Raw genomic sequence first — 21315 nt, forward strand, 5'->3', positions numbered from 1 at the left:
TTCGTTTCTTGTTTCATATCGTCAGCTGAAGAACCGAGCCACCTTCTTGTTGGATGCCAACACCATGATGTCTAACGTTGAACACCCCCATCTCTTCACTATACACGTGAAGCCTCTCTGGGATAGTGATCATTCCCCGGGATCCAAGGTTTGGCAGCTGAGATAATCTGCTTGGACACAGTCAATTCCTGCTACATGCACTGCTAAAAGTGTTAGATGAGTTTCTGCCCATCGAAAGAGAATTTGAGCTTCCAGATGTAAGGGTACACTCCTGGTGCCCCCTTGGCAGTTGACACAGGCTACTGCCATGGTATTGTCCGAGAAGACCCAAACTACCTTGTTCTGAATGAAAGATTAGGTTCTTACCTTTGCTAATCTTCTTTCTTGTAAATCCTCACTTTATTTCGGGACCAGAGGGTTGATTACCTCCTCCCGTCAGGGATCTGTAGGAAGCCTCAAACATTTGAAGCTTTTACCCCCTTCCTCTCACACCTTACCACTGAGCATGTTCCTCTGGACTCCAGTCAGTCTTTAAGCAGCCATGAACATCTGTAGAGGATAACAAACAAGAGAGAGAGAAATGAGGAACTCCCCGACAAGCAAATCAATTCTGCTCATATAAACAAATGCATCAATAATGCAAAATGAAAAAACAAGTTAATGAAACATTGAAAACCTGAATGACAAAACAGTGCTAAGAGACACAGTCTGCACTGTCAGAAAGGGGCGCCTGAACTCGGGACCCCCCCCCCACACACACACACAATTTAAGTGGTAAACCCAGTCAGATGGCACTCTTATAAAGGCTGGTCAGAAGCAGAAATCTAGCTTACCAGTACCTGTAAGGCAGACAATCAATGAATCAGAAGTTAAGGAGTGGGTTCCAGGAATAAAGTGAGGATTTACAAGAAAAAAGATTATCGCTCCATAAGACGCACCTGACCATAAGACGCACCCTAGATTTAGAGGAGGAAAAAAGAAAAAAAACATTGTGACCCAAATTCTCCCTGCCAGGCTCTGCACCCTGTCCCCCCTCTGGTGGTCTAGTGGTAGGGCAAGACAGGGCACAGAGCAGGCAGGTGTAGTGGCCTAGTAACAGGCAGGCAGACCTAGTAGCCTAGTGACTGACAGGCAGGCAGGCCTAGTGGCAGGCAGGCAGGCCCCATACCCCTCACGTACCCCCCAGTACCTTAAATCATCCCTTCATACAACCACATGCCCCCCAGTACCTTAAATCATCCCCCATATCCCCACATGCCCCCAATACAAGAGGAGTACTTATCTCTGCTGAAACTGTATAAAGTCCCGGGACTCAGCTACTGCCAATCCAAAGTGCTCAGTTCTAAAAAGTGCTTTGTGCTTAAAGCGCAACAAAAAAAGAAAAACCCAAAAAATACCAAAAAATGTTCAAAGTTCAGATCTTGTCCAAATACAGTCCAAATCATTAAAATTCAACTGCAAAGTCCTGCTTGTCTTCCAATGCTTCCTCCTTCCTCGACACTGATTTCAAGTCTTCTGACTTCCTGACCACTACGACCAGAGACCTCTGTGGACATGCCGTGCAGATGTCTGGCGGAGGAACATAGTCTAGCTCCAATCCCAGTCGTGCCTCCTAGGAACTGCTCAGCCTGCACTACACCCACTAGCGGATGAACCTGGGGTGAGCTAGCTCCCAAGGGAAAAGTCCCAGAGCCCCGATCAGATGTGCAATAATGCTGCCCGATTCAGGAAAAAAAATTTGATTTGAATCGATTCAATTCAGCCTATTGAATTGGTTTTTCGATTCTATTCTATTCGATTTTCCTGGCCAATTGGGTGTTTTTTTCAAACATCCTGGTGGGTTTATTTTACAGCCTCTTCACCCCCTTTGCCTTCTCCTAACCACACTGGTGCTGTGGTGTAAACAAAATAAACAAACAAAAAATCCTAGCTCACGTTTGCGGTCTAACACCAGCTCTGGCAGGATAACACATTTCAAATTTGACATATTGTAATCACAAAATGGAAAATAGAATTAGTTTTTCTACCTTTTGTTGTCTGGTCATTATTCAAATTTTGTTGGTCTCAGGCTCTGGTTGTCTTCTGATAACTTGCTTGCCAGGGCCTCCTTCTTTCTTCTTTCTCCATGCTAATCATCCATCTGCCATCTCTGTCCTCCCCTTCCGTTTCCCTCCCCTCCCCCAGAGGTCTGGCATCTTTCCTTCTTTTTGTCTCCATCCACAGATCCACCTTTTCTCAACCCTTTCATCCAGCATCTCTCCTTCCTTCCCCACCACCCCAGGGTCCACCATCTCTCCCTTTCTTTTCCCAACTACCCTCCTATCCAGTATCTCTATCCCCCCTCCACACCATCCCTTGCATCCAATTTCTCTCCCTTTCTGTTCCTTCCCTCCCTAAATCCCATTGTCCATCATCTCTCTCCCTCTCCTCTATTTTCAGACCCATTTCTTCCTCCCCAAAGTCTGGCATATGCCCATCTCTTTGAACCCCCCTTCCCTCCCTCCATGTACTTCTATACCAGGGCCCTCCTCCCCTGAAGGTCTGTCCCACCTTGAAGGTCTGTCCCCCCCTGAAGGCCTGCACCCCATCCCTAAAGGCCTGTGCCACCATTCCTGAAGGCCTGTTTCCCCATTGAAGGTTGTCCTCCCCCTTAAAGATCTGCATCCCACCCCTGAAGGCCTGCCTGTCCCTAGAGGCCTGTCCCCCCTTTCAAGGCCTGCCTCCCCCCTTGAAGGCTTGTCCCCCCCTTGAAGGCCTATCCCACCCCTGAAGGCCTGCCTGTTCCCCCTCCTTGAAGATCGTGGTGCTAGCGATCTTAGTACCGCTTCGGAGCTATTTCCTCCGTCGCGGTCCCGCCCCTCCTCTGCTTTAGGGGGTGAGGGGGGGGAGGGTCAGGCAAATCGAGAAGCCATTTTTTGTTTTTTGAGCCGATTGAATCGATTCACCCGAAGTGAATCGGTGAACCGATTCGAATCGTGAATTGGGCAGCACTAATGTGCAGGCTGTCCAGGAGCCTTACTGCTGAGCAGGGAACCCCCCCAAAAGCAGACATTATCCAATAGTCTTGCGATCTCCCGCTGCAAGGATGTCTCTGCAGGGAACCTCCACAGCACGAGGGTGAATCCGCAACCGAAAAGTACCGAAATTAGTGAAAAAACCCCACAAAATGAAACACGAGCAGAAAAGATAAGCCTGGCCTGTAGGAATTTAGACTGGAGGGAGTCTAGGGGAGCATGCTCAATGGTAAGGTGTGAGAGGGAGTGGGTAACAGTTTCAAATGTTTGAGGTTTCCTACAGATCCCTGGTGGAAGGAGGTAAACAACCCACTGGTCCCGGAATAAAGTGGGATGGTACAAGAAGTGCACATTTGAATTACAGGAGCGCCAGCCCGATTGCTCGAAGCTCCTAGCTATTGATTGTCTACTTCCTCAGGGAAGGAGACCAGCAGCCCTGGACCTGACAGTCCTCACAAATCATCCCCCAGCAGTAAAGGCTGACATCTGTCATCAAGATCATCTAGCTTGAGATACAGAGGGGAACTCCTCTGGAAAGAGAGTGAGGGTTCAACCACCAGACTAGACTGTGATGAGCCTCCACTGTCCAAGGGAGCTGCTGATGTAGCTGATCCCTTTGCGGGCATCAACTAGAAATAAGCGCTTCTTAAAGTGAGTGCAAGTGAGCTCTTGCCCGGGGAATCACATCTATGGTCGCGACCATTGACCCAAGGACCTGCAAGTATTGCCAGGCTTTCAGAGCATGTGTGTTCAGAAAGGCTCGCATTAGTTGGAGAAGTTTCTCCTTGGTGTCTCTGGGAGGAACAGCTTGTTCGCTCCTGTGGAAATCGAACTCTCAGGTATTCCAGGTCTTATTTAGGAATGAGGTGACTCTTCCAAAAATTGACCACCAGCAACGTTTCTGCAGCAACTGGACAACTTGGTGAACTGCCTGATGCCCCTCGGACGTTTCAATGTCTGTTTCTGCCAGATCTAATACTGTACTTTCAAACTGCATTTGAGTTTCACAGCCATATTCATACATCCTTGCCCGTTCGCTTCATTCACCCAAGTCAAAGACACATACTTGAATTAACTAGCTATAATTGTACTCCTTCATAAATATCTTTATTAGGAAAAATAAATTCGTTTTCACAAATATTATTTTTTGTCAGAACTCTTCCTAAAAGGTCTAGGGAAGATAATGAACTAATAAAACGTTGAGAAATGTGCATCATCAGTTAATGTTGACCCATTTCCAGACATCCAGTGCATGCAAATATTATTTTTCTCTGTGAATTATACACTGTACCAGCCCATCCCCCAAGAGAGCCAGGGTTCAAACCAAATGAGGGTCTGAAAGCGGCGGATGCCCTCGGTTAAAACGTCAGATGTCAACTCGGAGCTTCTGCTTCCTGAAAAACAAATCCTCCTACGTAGGAGCCTCCTAAGGGCTTTTCCCTTGCCTGGGAAACTGCAGAGCGCGCTGGGCGGGGGAGGGAGGAGGCGGGAAGAAAGTCAGGAATATTTTATTGGAGCGCAGGGATTGGAAGCCAGTGGTTAGCTTGCCCCCTTCTTGCCTACCTGGTTTTCCCCCTAGCTTTCTCCGCGCGTGCCTTTTCTACAAGTCGCGCGCTCGGCACAGTAGTGGAGACCCAGAGAGCGCCTCCTGCCTGAGGGGGGAACAGCCCGAGCGGTGCTGGGAGAGAGCGCCGCCTGGCGGGGAGGCCGCAGGAAGACAGCCTCTTCCCCTGCTGCAGTCATGGCTGCTGATGCTACGGACGAGCGTTCTCCTCTACTTTCGGCGTCAGCCTCGGGCAGTGTAACCCCGTCCGCGCCCCCTTACATCGCCGAAAGCGGCTTGAGAGGTAAGGCCGGTGGGGAGAAGGCGATCCGACTGTCGGGGGGGGGGGGGAGAGGGGGGCATGTGTGAGTGACCGCAGTTCTGGGCTCCGCTGACGCTCTTCTTTGTATTTCCTGGGGATCGGAGGGCGCCCAGTGGCACCCCGGGGCCTGAGCCACTGCTGAGGAGCAGTTCCTCATGTCCTAGTGAGAGAAAAGGGAGCTTCTGATCTGTATAATACGGTGGGCAGAAGGCATTGTGCCATCAAGGACATGCTGAGCCAACCCTGGTTTGTCCCTGTTGCTTCAATTGGGCAGGTGGTGCTGATCTTCAAGAAAGAGACTGCAGCGTCCTCGGCTAGCAGGTTATGGCCGTGGACATTGTTTTCTTTGGAAAATCCTTCTTTCACCGTTTTTTGCTGAATCAGCCGTTCCTTTCCCTCCCACCATGAACTGTAATTTTAAAATGAATGACCCATGACTGGATTCCTTTCATTTGTAATCGTTTATTGCAATTATTGTTCTAAAGAGACATAGGTACCAACATTTTAGAATGATTGGAGGTGCCAAACATAATAAAAATGAGTGCTCTTTGGACACAGTGTAGAAGCTTGCTTAATATTGGGGGGGAGGGGAGGTGGAGATTGTGATATGGTTTACTACAGTGCACAAAAAGTGGATGTTAGTAACTGTAGCTTTGGTGTCAGGACTCCTACTTTCTCTAAAGTCAAAAAATACTATGCAATACACTGGCATCTAGTTTCTGTTTGCTGGCCACATAAGAGGTAATTTTCTGAATAAAACTAATACAAACTGTTATCAAGGTGCAGCAGGGACTGTGGTCCATATGTTTCTAGAGATGAGTTCAAAGTGATCTTTCTAAAGAGAAATCTTACAGCCAATACATTCCTGAATCACCATAGTATTTTAAAATCATTTTTGTCTGTCTTCCTTTTTAAAGGGAAATCATAATAGGAGGGAGTGCTGAAAAGTTCTCAGCTAAACCAAGAAGAGAATGGTTCAACCAATGATCTGAAACAATGTCAAAACATAGAATTTTGTTTCTGCAAATTGGCACTTAAAATAAGATAACACTCTTTTCAGTTACAGTGGCAAAATAACACTCTGAATTTAGGAAGTTAGGGCTAGATTCACTAAGCCCACCGATCGTGTTTGTGATTGTGTACCAACCCGATTTTCCTCCGACCCAATTCACTAACCTTGGTGCCAATCAACCTCCGATTAGATCCGTGCATGCAAATGAGGGGAAATGGCATGCAAATGCAGCCGGCTGGCAGCGATTCACTAAACATTTTCAGGCACACTGACTGGGCTGGCCGATCCAAAAACAAGTGACCGCTGAGGACCAGTTGCTTGTACAAAAACCCTGCTCTCTGCCCCAACTCTCCTGCTCTTGCCGCCCCGATTCCATGGTTTTAACTTGTGGGTTAAAGCGGGACTGCACTTCGGCATGTTCTATTAAGTTCCAGAACACGCTGCAGTGCATCCCTGTTTTAAACCTGCAGGTGAGTAAAAAAAAAAAAAAGCACAGAGAGAAAGCACATGCACAGACCATCTACAGGCAAAGAAGATGGTCTGCGCATATGTCAGGATCACTCTTCAGCAATCCGTGTTTTCGGTTTGGGGCGTTCCTTCGATCAGCCTAATTTGAATGCTGCCTAATTTGATGTGGACGCGTTGTGAATCGGGTGTCCGGCCTCCTCACGGATCGGATCGCCCACGGATTTGATCGGATCCTTGAGATTAGTGAATCTAGGCCTTAGTTGGTTGGTTGGGCTGAGAACTTTTCAGCACCCCTTCATATGCATACATCACTGGAAAAAGGTGACTAAAATCACCAGAAACAACAGAAAAGAAAAGAGAGAAGAGGTTTTAATGATTATTATCCTCCATGTCACTCATGCTGTTCAACATCCTCCAACTGCTTGGAAAATTCATCAAAAACCTTGGATGGGAATGCTACATTTACGCAGACGACATCCAGTTGATCATACCGCTGAGGACAGAGGATACTCCACATATCCTGGCTTAAGAGTGAGGTTCATTAATGCCATAAAACTAATAATTTATTGAAAATGCCCATATAAATGAAACTAAAATATCAATCTGTCGGAAGAGTAAGTTATTCTCTTCAGTTCTCAGCTCCTTAGGTAAGCAGTACCAAAAATCAGAGCCCACAAACAGCTCTTCCTGGTGTCAACTAATTTACCTCTTCTTGATGTCAAATAATTAATCCCACCCCCTTTTTTTACAAGTTTCAAGTTTATTCAAGTATTTGATTAAACGCTTATCCTATGGTACAAAGCGTTATACAATTAAAATAAATTTTTAGGATTACAGAAGGACAAACAACTTAACTAATTGACATACATGGCTATTTAAGCCTTAGAGATACAAAGGTAAGGAGGGGAGAACTACAATATTTTAGAAGAAAGGATACATAAAAGGGAAACACAATAGGGAGGGATAAGATTAAGAATTGCTGGACTTGAATCGAACTGCACAAGAGGTTTTTAGTGCTGGCTGGCGCGCTAAATACTCTGCACTGTTTGATTGTCATAATAATAATAATTTATTCTTGTATACCGCCAAAGCCGTAATAGTTTGATGCAGTTTACAATAAGAAGTACTGGACAGTCAGTGAAAAAAATATAATATAAATCATCAGAAATACATACAATATAAAAAGATAAAAAATGAAAACAGTGAATCATTAAATTATAAATCAATCAAACAACTGTGTCTTTACTAATTTTCTAAAAATAAAATAAGATGGAGCACGCATAATAATGTTACCCAGCCAGTCATTCATTTTTCCTGCCCGAAAAGCAAGAGTTCTATCCAGAAATCTTTTAAAACGACAAGCATTTACAGTTGGGTAAGCAAACATGGATTCTGCGTGTAGGCCTGTTAAAAAAGTCTAGGAAAAAGTGAGAGTCCAGGTACACAGGAGCTATTCCCAATTTAAAAAAAAAAATCTTTATTAAATTTTCAAGGCTAAAACAAAGTACATAAAATTGTACATGCATTAATAATCATAATCAGCACTTACAATCCATCAGTAACAATACAAAATGAATTACCCCCCATCCAGTACATTCAATCAAGTAATACATCAAAGGAGATCCCCCCCCCCTTTTCTGGATGAGATGTACAGTGTTAGCATCTATGAGACAAACCTGTTTTTTTTTTTTTGTTACACAGATCTTTTTGGACCCCAGTTCGTTTGCAGAAGTTAGATAGTTCTAAATCTAATAGATTCTGGCACTGTCATCTTGAAATAGGGACACAATGGATCATCTATTGTTCTATTGTCCTTTGATACTCAATTTTTGGAAGTCGATATGGGGACATATCAATAACATACTGAAATTATTGATTCCATTAACCTATGATGTAGTCATCTGTGGGACACTATTGCATATAAAATCCCCATTGAACCGGTATAAATGCTGGCTTTTTAGTATCATGACCAGGATTGCCATACAAATGGTTACTCATAATTGGAAAAAATTGATATCAGCTTAGTTTTACCTTTTGGTGGGCGAATTTATGTTTGTGTTATAAGTATGAGAAAATGAACGCTGACATGTTGGGGCATAATAATTTATTCAGATTAGTTTGAGGTCCATTAACGACTTTTTTTTACTTCGGGATGGTTGTCTTTTACCTTTAATTTCCTTTAGATTTAGCCATACCAAATATTGATTTAAAACAGATACAGGAAAATTTAAACAGAACTCTTGCCTCCATCCAGTATAGTTTTTGATAATAAGGAGTAATATGTTCCCATTTTTTCAAACCAAAAATCAGCCGAACTGCTGAATTTTGAATAACTGGAATTCTTTTCAGAGTTTTCTTGTATGTTCCCAAATAAATAATATTGCAATAGTCAAGCATGCAATGGAAGACTGGAAGATGGAAGACTGAACTAGCAGACGAAATGATACTACATCAAAATATTTTTTAATGGTTTGGAGTTTCCATAAGACCGAGAAACATTTTCTGACTAACAAATCCATATGATCTTCTAAAGTGAGATGCCGGTCCAATGTCATAGAGTTCCTATGAGCATTGGAGCAGAGCAGATCATTCAGCATGCCAGCTAGCACTAAAAACCTCTTCCTCGGTTTTATAAAAGGGTGGGTTCATAAAAGACTTTGAAGAGAATATACTTATCTTTTCAAGACACTGGCCAGAAAGGTTCATAGTTAGTTGCGCGCGAGACATCAGCGCGCCGACAATCGAGTGCTGACAATTCGGCGCAAGAAAGAAGCACGCCACAGGAAAACTTAGTTTTAAAGAGCTCTGAAGCGGGCTGTAAGTGGGGACCCCCCCCCCACTTTACTGTATAGTGTTTGCACTGCTGTTGGGGGGGTTTGGGGGGTTGGAACCCTCCATAATAGAGAAAACGGAACTTTTTCCGATTTTTGGGGGGGAAAGTTCCGTTTTCTCTATAATGAGGGGGTTGCACCCCCCCACCCCCCCAACGGCTGTGCTTACACTATGCAGTAAAGTGTGGGGGGTTCCCCCTCACACCCCCCATCGGAGCTCTTTAAAACTAAGTTTTCCCGCGGCACGTTTCTTTCTTGCGCTGAATTGACGGCGCGCTGGTGTCTGGCGCGCAATTATCCCGTCACCGGCCAGAAGACCTCTTTAATATAGGACAGCCTATGTTCCCTCTAAGCAGAGCTCGTGAGCAATCACTCATACATTTTAAATGATCGCTAACAAAAATACTGAGCTGACCCAAACAAAATTAAACTATATAAAATTAATTAAACTAAACTAAGGCCCTCTTTTACCAAGATGCGCTAACCAATTAGTGCATGCTAATCGATTTAGCCAAGATGCGCTAACCAATTAGTGCATGCTAATCGATTTAGCGCTCGCTAAACGCTAACATGTGCATGTTAGTCTGTTGGCGCATTAGCGTTTGGTGCACGCTAATCGGTTAGCGCACCTTAGTAAAAGAGGGGGTAAATCAATTACCATATGTGTGATGTTTTTTTGTGCTATATACAGAAATACATTGCTAATACTGGGATCAAAAATTGTTGTTTTTTAGAACTTGTTGATCAGACGAAAAAAAATTTGCATGCACATTACCACTCCTAGAGGGAGCATTGAAGACAGATAATATTTTGAAGATAATGTCCAGCATTGTCATCCCGAGTTTTATATTGGATCGTGAAGCTAACAGCCTTAGGGATGGATAAATAGTCAATCATATAACACAGTGGGGGAAAAGGTAACGTGAAAGGCAATTAGAACAATAAAAAAAATCCTTTAAAGAATGGAATAAGTATCCAATTGAAGAAAATAAGAAGAGACATAAGCACTGGCAAGTTAGATGCAAAGCACTGATAAAGTAAGCTAAGAAAGAATATGAAGAGAAAGTTGCCAAAGAGGCGAAAACTCATTCCCCCTGTTTTACTAAGGTGCGCTATGGGTTTTAGTGCGCGCGCTGAATATATGCGCGCGCTAACCGCTAACACGTCCATAGAATAAAATGAACATGTTGGCGTTTAGCGCATGATTAGTGTGCGCTAAAACGCTTAGCGCACCTTTGTAAAAGGAGCCCATAGTAGCAACTTTTTTGAAGGTGTGAATAAACATATGGATAAAGATGAGCCAGTTGATGTAGTGTATCTGGGTTTTCAGAAAGCTTTTGACAAAGTTTGCATGAGAGGCTCCTGAGGAAAAATAAAGAGTCACGGGATAGGAGGCTATGTTCAGTTGTGGATTAGAAATTGATTATTGGATAAAAAACAGAGAGTAGGGTTAAATGGCCATTTTTCTCAATGGAGTAGGGTAAATAGTGGAGTGCGGCAAGGATCTGTACTTGGGACCAGTGCTATTTAATTTATTTATAAATGATCTGGAAATTGGAATGATGAGTGAGGTAATTAAATTTGCAGATGACACTAAACTGTCCAAAGTTGTTAAAACGCATGCAGATTGTGAAAAATTGCAGGCAGATCTTAGGAAATTGGAAGAGTGGGCATCCAAATTAGAGAATGACATAGGGACAAATTTTTCCTTGTCCCCGCAGGAACTCATTTTCCCATCCCCTCCCGTCACCGTAAGTTTTTTTTTCCTGCTCCTGCTCCATTCCTGCAAGCTCTGTCCTCATCTGCACAAGCTTGAAACACATTAAAATCAGAAGTGTTCGAGAGTTTTGCGGTAAAGGCAGAGCTTACAGGAATGGAACAGGGACAGCGACAAAGCTCACAGGGACGGGCAGAGAAATTGAAATCCTGCGGGGACGGAGACAAATTAGTCCCCATGTTATTCTCTAGTCCAAATGGCAGATAAAATCTAATATGGACAAATGCGAAGTGATGCACATTGGGAAGAATAAACCAAATCATAGGTACCAGATTTTAGGGTCCACCTTGGGGGCTAGCGCCCAAGAAAAAGATCTGGGTGTCATTATAGATAATACACTGAAACCTTCGCTAAATGTGTGGCAGCAGCCAAAAAAGCAAACAAGATGCTAGGGATTATTAAAAATAAAAAGGTATGGTTAACAAGACTAAGAATGTTATAATGCCTCTGCATCGCTCCATGGTGTGACCTCACCTTGAGTAGTGCATTCATTTCTGGTTGCCTTACCTCAAGAAAGATATAGCGAAACTAGAAAAGGTTCAAAGAACAGCGACCAAGATGATAAAGGGAATGGAACTCCTCTCGTATAAGGAAATACTAAAAAGGTTAGGGTCTTCAGCTTGGTAAAGAGATGGCTGAGGAGAGAACATAAGAATTGCTGCTGCTGAGTCAGACCAGTGGTCCATTGTGCCCAGCAGTTCGCTCCCGCGGCGGCCCTTTGGTCAAGGACCTGAGCCTTAACTGAGTCTAGGCTTACCTGCGTACGTTCTGGTCTAGCAGGAACTTGTCTAACTTTGTCTTGAATCCCTGGAGGGTATTTTCCCCTACGACAGCCTCCAGAAGTTCCAGTTTTCCACCACTCTCTGGGTGAAGAACTTCTTTACGTTTGTACAGAAACTATCCCCCTTTTAACTTTAGAGAGTGCCCTCTCTTTCTCCCTGCCTTTGAGAGGGTGAACAACCTGTCTTTATCTACTAAGTCTATTCCCTTCATTATCTTGAACGTTTCAATCATGTCCCTTCTCAGTCTCCCCTTTTCAAAGGAGAAGAGGCCCAGGTTTTCTAATCTCTTGCTGTACGACAACTCCTCCAGTCCCTTGACCATTTTAGTCGCTCTTCTCTGGACCCTTTCGAGTAGTACCATGTCCTTCTTCAAATACGGCGACCAGTGCTGAATGCAGTTTTCCAGGTGGGGTTGCACCATGGCCCGGTACAGCAGCATGATAACCTTCTCCGATCTGTTCATGATCCACTTCTTAATCATTCTAAGCACTCTGTTTGCCCTTTTACCGCCGCTGCACATTGCACGGACAGCTTCATTGACTTGTCGACCAGTATTCCCAAGTCTCTTTCCTTGGGGGTCTCTCCGAGTAATGCACCAGACATCCTGTATTCGTGTACAAGATTTTTGTTACCGACTTGTATCACCTTACACTTATCCACGTTAAATTTCATTTGCCATGTCGCAGCCCATTTCTCGAGCATGTTTATGTCCTGTTGCAATCCTCCTGCGTCTTAACTACTCTGAATAACTTCGTATCGTCTGCAAATTTAATCGCCTCGCTTGTCGTTCCATTTTCCAAGTCGTTTATAAATATGTTGAAGAGCACAGGCCCAAGCACTGAACCCTGTGGCACTCCACTGGTGACGCTTTTCCAGTCCGAGTATTGTCCATGTACCCCCATTTTCTGTTTTCTATCCGCCAACCAGTTTTTGATCCACGTGAGTATTTCACCCTCAATCCCATGGCTCACAATTTTTCAAAGTAGTCGTTCAAACTCCTTCTGAAAATCCAGATATACCTTTGTGTATCTGCCTGTTAACTCCCTCGAAGAAGTGCAGCAAGTTTGTCAAGCAAGATCTTCCTTTGCTGAAGCCATGCTGGCTGGTCCTCATCAGATTGTGTCTGTCAAGGTGGTCAACGATGCGGTTCTTTATCAGCGCCTCTACTATCTTTCCCGGTATCGAGGTCAGACTCACCAGCTTAACATTCGCCACTTTCCAGAAGCAGACTACAAATACTAGTGGACATTCAATGAAGCTACAGGGAAATGCTTTTAAAACCAATAGGAGGAAATATTTTTTCACTCCGAGAAAGCACAGTTACTTACCGTAACAGGGACAGCAGGCAGATATTCCCACACATGGGTGACGTCAGCAACGGAGCCCCGCAGCGGACAGCCTCGAAAGCAAACTTGCTTGAAGATCTCGAACTTTCGAGTGCTGCATCGCGCATGCGCGCGTGCCTTCCCGCCCGAACTAGGGGGCGCATCTCCTGTGAGGATCCTTAGTTCAGATACCAAGCCAAGAAGCCAACCAGGGGAGGTGGGTGGGTTGTGGGAATATCTGCCTGCTGTCCCTGGATAACACCTGTTACGGTAAGTAACTGTGCTTTATCCCAGGACAAGCAGGCAGCATATTCCCACACATGGGTGACCTCCAAGCTAAGTAAAAAAGGGAGGAGGGAAGTTGGCAATTTATGAGAAAAGATTTTGCAAAACAGATTGGCCAAAATGGCCATCCCTCCTGGATAAAGTATCCAGACAGTAATGAGAGGTGAAAGTATGAACCGAGGACCAAGTAGCAGCTTTGCAAATTTCCTCAATAGGAGTTGATCTGAGGAAAGCAACAGAAGCCGCCATAGCTCGAACTTTGTGGCCCGTCACTCGACCTTGTAGAGGAAGACCAGCCTGAGCATAGCAAAAAGAAATACAAGCAGCCATCCAGTTGGAGATGGTATGCTTCGAGACAGGACGGCCCAACCTATTTGGATCAAAAGAAAGGAAAAGTTGAGGAGAAGTCCTGTGAGGTTGAGTACGTTGAAGATAAAACGCCAACGCACATTTACAGTCCAAAGTATGTAGAGACGCCTCACCAGGGTGAGAATGCAGCTTAGGAAAAAATACTGGTAGCACAATAGATTGATTTAAATGAAAATCAGATACTACTTTAGGTAAGAATTTTGGATGTGTACGTAGAACCACCTTATCATGGTGAAAAACTGTGAAAGGCGGATCCGAGACTAAAGCTTGCAACTCACTGACTCGACGAGCCAAAGTGAGGGCAATTAAGAAAACAACTTTCCAAGTAAGATATTTAAAATGAGACAAGTCAATAGGCTCAAACGGAGGTTTCATCAGTTGAGCCAGAATCACATTAAGATCCCAAACCACAGGAGGCGGTTTAACTGGAGGATGGAGATTGAAAAGTCCCTTCATAAAACGAGCAACCAGAGGATGTGCCGAGAGAGGTTTTCCATCCAGAGGTTGATGAAAAGCAGCAATGGCACTAAGATGAACTCTAATAGAGGTGGATTGAAGGCCAGACTGAGATAAATGAAGCAAATAATCCAGAACTGAATTCAGAGGGGAAGATTTCGGTTGAAGACTATGAGTGGAACACCAAGCCGAGAACCTGGTCCACTTATGACCATAACATTGACGAGTGGACGGTTTTCTGGACGCCAGAAAGACATCCTGAACAGACTGAGAAAATTGAGAAGGATCAGTCAAGTGGAAAGGAATCAAGCCGTCAAGTGAAGAGACTGTAGGTTGGGATGAAGTAAAGACCCCTGACTCTGAGTGAGCAGAGAAGGAAAAACTGGTAGAAGAAGAGGTTCCCTGATGCTGAGTTGAAGAAGAAGAGAGAACCAAGGTTGTCGGGGCCACCTGGGAGCTATGAGAATCATTGTGGCATGGTCCGACTTCAATTTGACCAGAGTTCTGAGAATTAGAGGGAATGGAGGGAATGCATAAAGAAACTGACCCCTCCAATCCAGAAGAAAAGCATCCGCCTCTAGACGAAGAGGCGAGAAAATGTGGGAACAAAACAGAGGAAGTTTGAAGTTGTTGGGTGACGCAAAGAGATCCACCCGAGGAGTTCCCCATCGAGCAAATACTCGACGAAGTGTAGGGGAGTTGAGCGTCCATTCGTGAGGTAGAAGCAGACGACTCAATTTGTCTGCAAGGCAATTCTGTTGACCCTGAGAAGGATGTTGTGAGAAATCGCCCAATGCCAAAACCTCAGAGCTTCCTGACAAAGGGAGTGGGAGCCCGTCCCACCCTGTTTGTTGACATAATACATCGCTACTTGATTGTCCGTCCGAACAAGGACTACTTGGTCGTGAAGGAGGTGAAGAAAAGCTTTGAGAGCAAGAAAGATCGCTCTGAGTTCCAACAGATTGATGTGACAACGACGATCTGTGGCGGTCCACAACCCTTGCGTACGGAGTCCATCTATGTGGGCTCCCCATGCGTATTCGGACGAATCTGTTGTGAGTACTTTCTGATGAGGAAGGTGGTGAAACTGCAAACCTCTGGAAAGATTGGAAGAGAGCATCCACCAGTGGAGAGACTTCTTTAATAAAGGCGTCACCGCTATGTGACGAGAAGGCGGATCTAGGCCCTGCTGCCACTGAGACGCCAGAGTCCACTGAGGGACGCGAAGGTGGAGTCTTGCAAAGGGCGTCACATGTACCGTAGATGCCATATGCCCGAAGAGGACCATCATTTGACGAGCCGTGAGCGTTGACATGGAAATTACGCGATGACAAAGGTGTAGTAGGGTTTCTTGATGATTGAGAGGAAGGAAAGCTCTCATGTGAACCGAGTCCAATACTGCGCCAATAAATTGGATCGATTGAGTTGGAACTAGCTGAGATTTTGGAAAGTTGATATGAAACCCCAGACTTTGAAGAAAAGAAATAGTCTGAAGGGTCGCTTGAGTAACCCCTAGAAGAGAAGGGCTTTGATAAGCCAATCGTCGAGGTAAGGAAATACCTGAAGCCCTCGAGCACGAAGGGCTGCAGCTACCACGACTAGACACTTGGTAAAGACCCTGGGGGAGGTCGCCAAGCCAAACGGAAGAACCCTGTATTGAAGATGAAGGTTCCCCACCTTGAACCGGAGATATTTGCGGAATTTCGGATGAACAGGAATGTGAGTATAAGCCTCTTTGAGGTCCAGTGAGCACATCCAATCTCCCTGATCCATGAGAGAATACAAAACTGGAAGAGAGAGCATGCGAAACTTCTCTTTGACTAGAAATTTGTTGAGAGCACGGAGATCCAGAATAGGTCGCAAATCCCCCGTCTTTTTGGGAACTAGTAAGTATCTGGAGTAAAACCCTAGATTGTGCTCGGAAGGAGGAATCTCCTCCACAGCTCGAAGGCGAAGAAGTGCCTAAGCCTCCCGAAGAAGAAGGGGGAGTTGCGAGAGACTGGAAAGACACTCTCCTGGAGGATGATCTGGAGGCACCTGAAGGAGTCGTAGAGAGTATCCCTCGCGGATGACCGTGAGGACCCAGAGGTCCGATGTAATGGTTTCCCAGACAGATATAAAAAGGGAAATGCGGCCTCTGATGGGCAGGGAGGAGTTCGGATGCAAGGCGATTGGAATGCTCACCACTGGACCGTCAAAAAGACGGAGTGGGTTTGGTCGCAGCAGGCGTCTGGGGCTTCTGAGAACGCTGTTGTTGAGGCCTTCTAGGTGGAGGCCTAGAGAAAGCTGGTGTGGACTTCATAGGGTATCTACGAGCCGGAGGTTTGTAAGCCCTAGATGTGGAAGGTTTTGGTTTAGGGCGTATAAGAGAGGCGAAAGAACGTTCATGTTCCGAGAGCCTTTTAGTAGCCGCCTCAATTGAGTCATCAAAAAGCTCAGAGCCCTGGCACGGTAGGTTTGCTAACCGATCTTGTAAATTGGGATTCATGTCCACTATTCTGAGCCAGGCCAGACGTCGCATGGCCACTGCGAACGCCGATACCCGAGAAGAAAGTTCAAATGCATCATAAGATGCCTGCAGCATGAAGAGACGCAATTGTGAAAGAGATTGAATAATTTGTTTATACTCAGCAAGGCGTTCTCTGGGCCAGTCTGGGCAAAAGGATGACAACTGTTTCAAAAAATAATTAAAATATGAAGTGAAGACATAGTTATAGTTTAGAATTCGGTTAGTCATCATCGAATTTTGATAAAGTCTTCGCCCAAATTTATCCATAGTGCGACCTTCACGCCCTGGTGGAACTGTAGCAGACACTTTAGAAGGATGAGCTTTCTTCAGGGATGATTCCACTACTAAAGATTGGTGAGAAAGTTGTGATTTCTCAAACCCCTTGCAAGGCACAGTACGATATCGAGACTCCAACTTAGATGGGATCGCTGTCACAAAGTAAGGAGTCTCCATATTCCGCAAAAAAGTCTGCTTCAACACAGGTGTCATGGGCAGACGCAATATTTCTTTGGGAGGATGGGAAAGTTCCATATCCGCCAAATACTCAGGTGTGTACTTCGAATCTGAATGTAAGTCGATGTTAAGAGCCTGGCCCATGTCGAAGACAAACTTTGCAAAGGAGGAAGACTTCGACGTAGAAGCTTCCTGAGGAGAGGCAGAGCAAGAGCGAGGCACCACTGAAAAAGATGGGGAGGCCTCACGGGAATACTGGGAAACTGGCTCCGAACCGAGACATAAGGTAACAGAAGATGCTGCACTACCAGTTAGAGGCGGTGTGGTGGAATGTTTCCGCTTAAGACTCCGAGACGGAGAAGTGCGCGGAGTACGAGGTTTTGCTAAAGGAGACCGTTCCTGAGGCAAAAGCCTCGAAGGTGGGGTCCTCGACCTAGAATGCCTCGATGAAACAGAAGAGACAACAGTACTTTGAGAGCGAGGCACGTGTTTCGAAGAATCTGAAGGCCTCAAGCTCCTCGAGGAAAGGACCTTCGAAGACTTAGAGTGGTGCTTCGATCGAGGTAAAGACCGCTTAGAGGCTCGGTCAGGTGAAGAGTCCGAGGAAGAGACTCGAGATCGAGACCTGTGGCGAGGTGACCGCCGACGAGGCAGGGACTGCTGCTCAGGCTGGACCTGTGAAGACAAGGTCGAGGTCGGGACCAATTGTGCCACGATTGAGGAAATTTGTGTGGTCAAAATTGACTTGAGCATGTCCTCAAACATAGGGACAGAGACCAAGGGACTCGGAGTCACGGGAGGTCTCGTGCGTTCCATTGAGGGCGACCTCGGAGGAGAGTATTCCCTCGATTTGGAAGCACGTTTGGAAGACGGTCTCGAAGACGGAGTCGAACCTGGAGCCCCAGGTTGCGAGGTATTAGACTCCGTTGGCTTCTTAGGATTGGTACCTGAAAAGGAAGCAGGAGACTTACCCCCCAGTCCAGGCTTCGAGGACACCGAGGAGGCCTTCGAGGCCGAGGACCCGGAGGTCTTCGAGGCCGAGGCCTGCAGAGTAGGCGAAGTCGAAGTCTTTGTACTCGAGGCTTGTCCCGAAGTGGAGGGTTTCGCAGATGCATCGGCCGAGGCTACCGCTTTTTCGGGCTCCATTCGAGGAAAAAGCTCGAAGAACCTGTCGCAGCGGCGCTTAAAGGCACGAGGTTGAAGAGTGAGGCAGCGAAGGCAGTCTTCGGGATGATGAGTCGTCCCCAAGCAGAGCATACACCGACTATGGGGGTCAGTAATGGAAATAGTCCTGCCACACTGATAATACCGTTTGAACCCGGTAACAGGCCAGGACATAGAAAGGACAAAGTCCGTGTCGAGAACGAGGGAGAGAGGCCTAGGCCTCAATCTCCCAACCCGACGCAAAAAAACAAAAACTAAAAGTTTTACTTTTTTTTTTTTTACAAGTAGAAACAAAATGAAACACAGCGACCGAACAGAAATAAAGACTACTCAGCCGCAGTGAAGAGAAGGCACAACGCTAAGGGAACTAAGTCGACAAGTCTTCTCAGCTCAGTGGAAAACGTTGAACTGAGGATCCTCACAGGAGATGCGCCCCCTAGTTCGGGCGGGAAGGCACGCGCGCATGCGCGATGCAGCACTCGAAAGTTAGAGATCTTCAAGCAAGTTTGCTTTCGAGGCTGTCCGCTGCGGGGCTCCGTTGCTGACGTCACCCATGTGTGGGAATATGCTGCCTGCTTGTCCTGGGATAATAGTTAATATCTGGAACACGTTTCTAGAAGTTGTGGTAAGAGCGGTTAATGTAGCTGGTTTTAAGAAAGGTTTGGACAATTTCCTGGAGGAAAAGTCCATAGTCTGTTATTGAGCAGACATAAGGGAAGCCTATGCTTGCCCTGGATCGGTATCGTGGAATGATGCTATTTGGGTATGTCAGGTACTAGTGACCTGGATTGTCCACTATGAAGATGGGCTACTGGGCTAGATGGACCATTGGTCTGACCCAGCAAGGTTATTCTTATGTTCTTTTGGTTCCTTAGTGCATACAAATTTAGCTCATGCATATTCATTGTGGAAAGCTTGAAAACCTTTCTGATTGTGGGATTAATAGACGAGCTATGCAATGCCCAGACTAATTCTTCAGCAGGGGTAAAAGTAACCAAAATCAGTATTCACAAGATAATACAGTACTTTCCTATTCTGTTTCTTCAGTGTAACTTCAAAATGTGCATCTGTTTAAAAATCTAAAGTTAACACATGTAGAAGCTGAGATTCTTAGTTTACTATTTAATTGAATCCCTGAAGATAGTGGTGCATAATCATTTCTTACACAATTGCTGTGGCTCCCATATTGTAGTTCAGAAGAGAGAATGTTTTTGGCAGTAACTTCTTAGGGTTACTAGTCTTTTTAATATATTTCTTTCATCATTCTCTGAAGTGCTTAGTAATTCTAAGGTGTATGGTATTATGATTTTAAATTGAACCCCCCCCCAAAAAAACTCAACTACAAACATGTACTTTGCATGCAGGTGGTGATATGAATAGTATAATGAAACAGAGCTGCTATGTGAGCCTTTTTCAGGAAGAGGGCTTTTGACTATTTTGAGCAAAGTCGTTTCAGGAAAGGTCCCGGGTTACAGCTCGGGTTGTTGGGTTCCTACAGTCGCTGGGATGGGTGGGTCAACCTGTCCAAGAGCCGGTTGACTCCGTCTTAGCGCCTGGAGCTTGAGGTTCTCTTCGACACCGGTTTGGGGAAGGTCTTCCTTCCAGAGGCCTGTGTGGACAAGCTGTAGTCACTGATTCTTCTGATGGCGTCCTGGTGTCCTCGGGAGCGGGACTTTCTCCAGGTCTTGGGGGTCGATGGTGGCCTCACTGGATGTAGTATGGTGGGCTCACATGCGGCCACTTCAGTATGCTCTTCTTCAGTGGTGGTTGCCTCAGATGCACGATGTATTCATACTCTAAAATGCCCCTCTGGAAGTTGAATTATACCGTATGTAGAAACAGAGAAAATTTTGGCATATATGGCAATTAATAAGCTCTACAATCATTTGCTCTCCCTTGGAGATTTGCTGTGCTTGTCCTTTGCTTTCTTGAATTCAAATACATCCTTATCTCTCTCACCTTCGCTGGGAAGCTGTTTCACATATCCCCACCATTTTCATAAATAAATATTTCCTTGCATTAGTCCGGAGTCCTATCCCTTTATGTTTTCATTTTGTGCCTTCTCATTCCAGAGCTTTTTTTCAGTTGAAAGGGGCTCGCCTCCCCTCCATCTGCATTGCTGCTAGTGTGTGTGTGTGTGTGTGTGGGGGGGGTGCTTCAATATTTGTTTTCAATCACTAGGCCAGGGGTGTCAAAGTCGGTCCTCGAGGGCCGGAATCCAGTCGGGTTTTCAGGATTTCCCCCAATGAATATGCATTGAAAGCAGTGCATGCAAATAGATCTCATGCAGATTCATTGGGGAAATCCTGAAAACCCGACTGGATTCTGGCCCTCGAGGACCGACTTTGACACCTGTGCACTAGGCACAGGCAGGTTCCCTGGAGATCTTCAGAGCTTGCCTGTCCCTTACTGCAGAAAATGTGTTGCTGAAATAGTGCCTCCCTGGCTGGACTATAAGTGGAGAACTCCCACTCAGCTTACAGAGAACAGTGCTGTCCATTGACCTTCTGGACCACCAGTGCATATAGAAGGTGGTCTTGAGGCTTATGAGTGGTTTAAGCTAAATGCTGTTTTGTCTATAGCAGGGGTGAGCAACTCCGGTCCTCGAGGGCCGGAATCCAGTCGGGTTTTCAGGATTTCTCCAATGAATATGCATTGAAAGCAGTGCATGCAAATAGATCTCATGCATATTCATTGGGGAAATCCTGAAAACCTGACTGGATTCCAGCCCTCGAGGACCGGAGTTGCCCACCCCTGGTTTATAGGATTCTTCTCAGGGTCTTCTGCAGTGAAGTGAGGCAAGATAGAACTAGAGAGTTGTGCAGGGACAGAAATCAAACCCGCTCCTGGCCGTCCTTGCAAGTAATCTCTTCCATCCTTGTGCCCATAAAGACAGAAAACAGAGTAGGTTTAAATGATCAATATTCTCAATGGAGAAGGGTAAATATTGAGGTTCCCCAGGGTTCTGTGCTGGGACCACTGTTTTTTAACATATTTATCAATGA

General features: G+C 45.5%; 1 protein-coding gene across 1 annotated transcript in view; it reads left to right on the forward strand.

Moving 5' to 3' along the window:
* The first annotated feature begins 4408 nt into the window (after positions 1 to 4408).
* Positions 4409 to 21315, forward strand: part of PIP4P2 (phosphatidylinositol-4,5-bisphosphate 4-phosphatase 2) — a 95628-nt gene continuing 78721 nt past the window's right edge. The window contains exon 1 of the mRNA XM_033933281.1: positions 4409 to 4861. Coding sequence (XP_033789172.1) covers positions 4756 to 4861 — 106 coding nt within the window. The 5' untranslated portion in view covers positions 4409 to 4755. The remainder of the gene's footprint in view (positions 4862 to 21315) is intronic.

Source organism: Geotrypetes seraphini, chromosome 2 (assembly GCF_902459505.1).
Source record: "Geotrypetes seraphini chromosome 2, aGeoSer1.1, whole genome shotgun sequence".
Classification (NCBI taxonomy): Eukaryota; Metazoa; Chordata; class Amphibia; order Gymnophiona; family Dermophiidae; genus Geotrypetes; species Geotrypetes seraphini.